The sequence below is a fragment of the Perca flavescens genome, chromosome 13, assembly GCF_004354835.1.
Source record: "Perca flavescens isolate YP-PL-M2 chromosome 13, PFLA_1.0, whole genome shotgun sequence".
In the NCBI taxonomy this organism is placed as follows: Eukaryota; Metazoa; Chordata; class Actinopteri; order Perciformes; family Percidae; genus Perca; species Perca flavescens.
In genome coordinates, this window is record NC_041343.1 from 17,243,063 (window position 1) to 17,249,087 (window position 6,025).

Sequence of the window (6,025 nt, forward strand, 5' to 3'; positions counted from 1 at the left end):
ATACTTTTTTAATCAGGAAAAGCAGATATGCAGTTAAGGGCTTATGTTAACAAATCTTTTGGTTGAATGATGCATAGAATTATGTCCATCCATCCATCTTCGTCTGCTTATCCGGTGTCGGGTCGCGGGGGGAGCAGCTCCAGCAGGGGACCCCAAACTTCCCTTTCCCGAGCAACATTAACCAGCTCCGACTGGGGGATCCCGAGGCGTTCCCAGGCCAGGTTGGAGATATAATCCCTCCACCTAGTCCTGGGTCTTCCCCGAGGCCTCCTCCCAGCTGGACGTGCCTGGAACACCTCCCTAGGGAGGCGCCCAGGGGGCATCTTTACCAGATGCCCAAACCACCTCAACTGGCTCCTTTCGACGCAAAGGAGCAGCGGCTCTACTCCGAGCTCCTCACGGATGACTGAGCTTCTCACCCATCTCTAAGGGAGACGCCAGCCACCCTCCTGAGGAAACCCATTTCGGCTGCTTGTACCCTGGATCTCGTTCTTTCGGTCATGACCCAGCCTTCATGAGCATAGGTGAGGGTAGGAACGAAAACTGACCGGTAGATCGAGAGCTTTGCTTTCTGGCTCAGCTCTCTTTTCGTCACAACAGTGCGATAGATTGAATGTAATACCGCACCCGCTGCGCCTATTCTCTGACCAATCTCCCGCTCCACTGTCCCCTTACTCGCGAACAAAACCCCAAGGTACTTGAACTCCTTCACTTGGGGTAAGGACTCATTCCCTACCTGGAGAAGGCATTCCATTGGTTTCCTGCTGAGAACCATGGCCTCCGATTTAGAGGTGCTGATCCTCATCCCAACCGCTTCACACTCGGTTGCGAACCAATCCAGTGAGTGCTGAAGGTCACAGGCCGATGATGCCATCAGGACCACATCATCTGCAAAGAGCAGCGATGAGATCCCCAGCCCACCAAACTGCAACCCCTCCCCACCCCGACTACGCCTCGATATCCTGTCCGTAAATATTACAAACAGGATTGGTGACAAAGTGCAGCCCTGGCGGAGGCCAACCCTCACCTGAAACGAGTCCGACTTACTGCCCAGAACCCGGACACAGCTCTCACTTTGGATCGTACAGAGATTGGATGGCCCTGAGTAGAGACTCCCTCACCCCATACTCCCGCAGCACCTCCCACAGTATCTCCCGGGGGACCCCGTCATACGCCTTCTCCAAATCCACAAAACACATGTAGACCGGTTGGGCATACTCCCAGGCTCCCTCCAGGATCCTTGCGAGAGTGAAGAGCTGGTCCGTTGTTCCACGACCAGGACGGAATCCGTATTGTTCCTCCTCAACCCGAGGTTCGACTATCGGCCGAACCCTCCTTTCCAGCACCTTGGAGTAGACTTTACCAGGGAGGCTGAGAAGTGTGATACCCCTGTAATTGGCACACACCCTCTGGTCCCCCTTTTTATAAAGGGGAACCACCACCCCAGTCTGCCACTCCTTTGGCACCGTCCCAGACTTCCACGCAATGTTGAAGAGGCGTGTCAACCAGGATAGCCCCTCCACACACAGAGCCTTGAGCATTTCTGGACGGATCTCATCAATCCCCGGGGCTTTGCCACTGTGGAGTTGTTTGACTACATCTGTGACTTCCGCCTGGGAAATCAACGACAATCCCCCGTTATCCTCCAGCTCTGCCTATAACATAGAGGGCGTATTAGTCGGATTCAGGAGTTCCTCAAAGTGCTCCTTCCACCGCCCTATTACCTCCTCAGTTGAGGTCAACCGTGTCCCATCCTTACTGTACACAGCTTGGATGGTTCCCCGCTTCCCCCTCCTGAGGTGGCGAACACTTTTCCAGAAGCACCTTGGTGCCGACCGAAAGTCCTTCTCCATGTCTTCTCCAAACTTCTCCCACACCCGCTGCTTTGCCTCTTTCGCGGCAGAGGCTGCAGCCCTTCGGGCCCTTTGGTACCCTGCAACTGCCTCCGGAGTCCTCCGGGATAACATATCCCGGAAAGACTCCTTCTTCAGTTGGACGGCTTCCCTGACCACCGGTGTCCACCACGGTGTTCGTGGGTTACCGCCCCTTGAGGCACCTAAGACCATAAGACCACAGCTCCTCGCCGCAGCTTCAGCAAGGGAAACTTTGAACATTGTCCACTCGGGTTCAATGCCCCCAGCCTCCACAGGGATGCACGAAAATATCCGCCGGAGGTGTGAGTTGAAAGTCTGTCGGACAGGGGCCTCCTCCAGACGTTCCCAATTTACCTGCACTACACGTTTGGGCTTACCAGGTCTGTCCAGAGTCTTCCCCCACCCCTTGACCCAACTCACCACCAGATGGTGATCGGTTGACAGCTCCGCCCCTCTCTTCACCCGAGTGTCCAAAACATACGGCCTCAGATCAGATGAAACAATTATGAAATCGATCATTGACCTTCGGCCTAGGGTGCTCTGGTACCAGGTACACTTATGAGCATCCCTATGTTCGAACATGGTGTTCGTTATAGACAATCCATGACTAGCACAGAAGTCCAACAACAAACAACCACTCTGGTTTAGATCAGGGAGGCCGTTCCTCCCAATCACGCCTCTCCAGGTGTCTCTATCATTGCCATAGAATTATGTATGTGCAGAATTTGACACTGGAAGGCTGTTTTTCCATTCATCTGCTGAAGGGGGAAAGTTTCCCTGTGCTTGTCTTAAATCTGATTCTAACACGTGTACGTACAAGCAGGATTTGTAACATCACAACTAGTTTGGATGTCGATCGTGGTCCAATATGTAACTTACACAAGTGAGATGTGGAGAATCCTCCAGTGCACATACACTTAGAAAGTCAGTGAAGTAGGGAACAGCTTGTGTCAGCAGTTAAACTTTTGAAACATTTTCATATTCATTCTGAATTTTTCAATGAGGGAGAAGAGAAGAGTAGATTATCAATTTATCAGAACCTGGATCAGATATTTATACCTCTCCAATTTAGGAACAGGTGCCAGTGACACCAATTCTCAATTTATTTGGTCAATTATTTCCACATATTACAGTTTCGACTAGGGTGAGATTCAAAGCCTGAAAAAGGGATGCTTAGATAATGAACACAGGCCACAGCTCACCAGCCTCCTCCTGTCTAATCAAGTCTAGGTGAGGTTCTCCTACTCCTCTTAACTCCACTAAACGGCCTATGACAGCAGGGCTGAGGATGATTGCAACGCCTTGCTGGCTACATTACATCCATCTCAATGATGGATAGGTTTCAGCTAAGATCAGTTGCTGAGGGACATGATTTGAATGAAAATGCCCCAACAACTCTGGTGGCCAGAGGAGTATACAGGGAAGAATCAATAATCGATTGCTTTCAGCTGTGTGTGTGTGTGTGTGTGTGTGTGTGTGTGTGTGTGTGTGTGTCAAGAAGCACTAGTAGTCTGATCGATTTCAATTTAATCAATTCAATTTAAATGATTCAAAAGATTATTGCATGAGCTTCAAACAAACCCTTCAGTCAGTCACAAAGTTCAGTCAGAATTTTAGTATTATAATAAAACTTTTTGTCAATGCATTTTTGAAGACTTTTTGACAAAATGATGTTACCAGCCAGACATGAATGATAAAGATGAGTGTGTTAATTATCAGCTAAGATGGATCCTTCATACATTTCAGGTCTAATTTGATATAAAATGAATGTGTGACTATTGCAACGACCTTTGCTTTGTGCATATTAATTTAATTTGATAGGTGTTAACATGTAGCTGCAATTAACTACTGGTGAATGAGGTTGTCAGAGTGTAGATACTATGAAGAACAAGTAATCCCATAATCAATGTCATGTGATACAGTGCACAAAATACCACATACCAAATAGGATGAGGGAGAAAAGAGAAATCTATAAACAAAAACTGTATTTGACTTGCAATCGTATGTAGTGACAGATGTTATCCTATCTCTAACAGAAAATGGGACAATGCATACAGCATACAGTGCTACTCTTGGTTCAACTCGCCAACAACACCGTGCGTAAACAGCTGTTGCGCTTACCGATTCTGAGGACTTGTGTTGAGCTCAGACAGAGCTGTGCTGCGAAGAAAAGATAGAAGAAAAGTCTCTTTCTTTCCTCCATTGTGCTCCAGGCGAACTCACCGCGTGTATTGACACCATGACAGAAAGAAACGGCCTATATCCAGGCGCTGAAACACCTGATGTGCCAGCGCGTAACTCAAGTTTTATTCCCAATTCGATCCTTTCCACTCTGCATCACACCGTCGCACCAAATAGAAGAACACTGATGACCACTAGTCACGTTAATCCAACTTTTCTGTACAAATTCAATCGAACGAGTCACATCTTCTGAATCTGAAAACGACTGGCTGCGAAGAAACAGTGAACCAGAGTAAGCACGTCCACTTTTGCTCACTAGTCAGTGCGCCTCCGAGGCGACAGGAGATGCAGGCAGAGAATCAGTGTCAAGACCGCCGAAATGTATTTGATTTCCGGTACGATTTTTCAAAATAAAATAATAAACATTTAAGTACCTATACCTGGTTCTGGTACTTCATGGCGTCCAATCAAGTGTTTTTTGTTACTCCACTGTCCACAGAAGTGATGTGTAGTTTGTGACCAGTGTAGGCTCATATGGCCTTCAGGTACTTAGGTTAGGTGACAGCTGTCCATAATGCATATTCAATCCCTCTATTTTGACTTTGTTTTACCCCACAGAGAATAGAGATTTGCACCGTTTGAAGCAAGAATGGTGGCCATCAATTGGGAAATACATTAAATCAAGTAATATTTTTGTATTCAGTATTTCCCCAAATAATAGGTATTTGTTTTTTCAAACTTGATAGACAATCTTTTAAACTCAATGTCCCCATGGTCTAATTCTGGTTATCTCTGGATAGTTTGGCTGCATTTGGTTTGGATTAAGGAGCAGATGGATTGGCAGCAGTTCTCTCCACCGGTCCTGATGAGAGAATAATCTTCAGGTTACAGGGCAGATGCAAGATTATCTCTCACTGCAGACAAGCACAGTCTGGGTCACCGGATGCCTTCCCATCCTCAAATTACAACTACAAGACATGGGGATGTATTTTAAATATACATTTTTTTAAAACAGTCACCTGATGTGGTCTAACACCCACCCTCCACCTGACAGAATCCATATTTTCATCATTCTTACCATGTTTTGTTATAGGAGTAGCAAACAATATGTGGCTAGGCAACATATATTCTCTTCTGGATTTCTGTAGATTAACTCTGGACTGCTGTGTGATATGGTGACATTTGAAAAAGGCAAAAGATTCCAGGTGCCAGCCATCTCAAAGTCTTGCTCTCCTCAAGCAAAGTCTGCATTACGTAAGAACTGACATTTTGTTTATCACAATGTTGTGAATTCTCTCAAAACTGAGAGCCAATGTGATCTGAAAAAAAAAACTACCAACTTCTACCTGGACCTCTGACAAACAGCCTATAGACAAACTTAATTAACTCAGAAAATAACCATCCAGCCTCTCAAGAAGGAGTCCTTGGGCAGAAAACTCACCTGATATGAATATAGAGCAGAATTGTCTCTCTGGTAAATACCATGCATGTAAATGTCTGCTAGAGATGCACAAATAGGACTAGTACATATTGAATTAAAACATAATGTTATGGACACCAGAAATTATTTTCTTGGTCCACGCTGGTTCTGTGAATTTAATTTCTTTTTGTCTTTGTGTCCATTTTACTTTGACATTTATATGGGATGGCTTTTACTTCATACCATGCCACAGTTTTACTAAATCAAGCCTCCACTTCCTTTTAAAGTTGTACATGCTTCTACACTTTCAGAATATTTATTCAGTTATCTATCCAAACTGATCTGATCATTTGTTTCATCTTTTGCAATACTTTAAATTCAACACAATTTTAGACTGCAATTGAATCTTCAAAGCATCTGGCATCAATGATTTTTATTTGATCAACTGAATGCGATCTTCCAGTAACCTCAATGAGGCGGTTGTGATGTTAATGAAAACACTAGGTCTCTAAGCTTTGCATCAGTGTTGTAGAAGAGGAAAGCAGCCATT

At 45.6% G+C, this 6,025-nt stretch overlaps 1 protein-coding gene across 5 annotated transcripts in view; it reads right to left on the reverse strand.

The window, feature by feature from the left end:
• Nucleotides 1-4,437, reverse strand: part of grik1a (glutamate receptor, ionotropic, kainate 1a) — a 30,891-nt gene extending 26,454 nt beyond the window's left edge. For all 5 annotated transcript variants that reach the window (XM_028595072.1, XM_028595070.1, XM_028595073.1 and 2 more), the window contains exon 1: nucleotides 3,996-4,437. In XM_028595072.1, the coding sequence (XP_028450873.1) occupies nucleotides 3,996-4,077 (82 nt within the window). In that variant the 5' untranslated portion in view covers nucleotides 4,078-4,437. The remainder of the gene's footprint in view (nucleotides 1-3,995) is intronic.
• Between the last annotated feature and the right edge of the window lie 1,588 nt (nucleotides 4,438-6,025).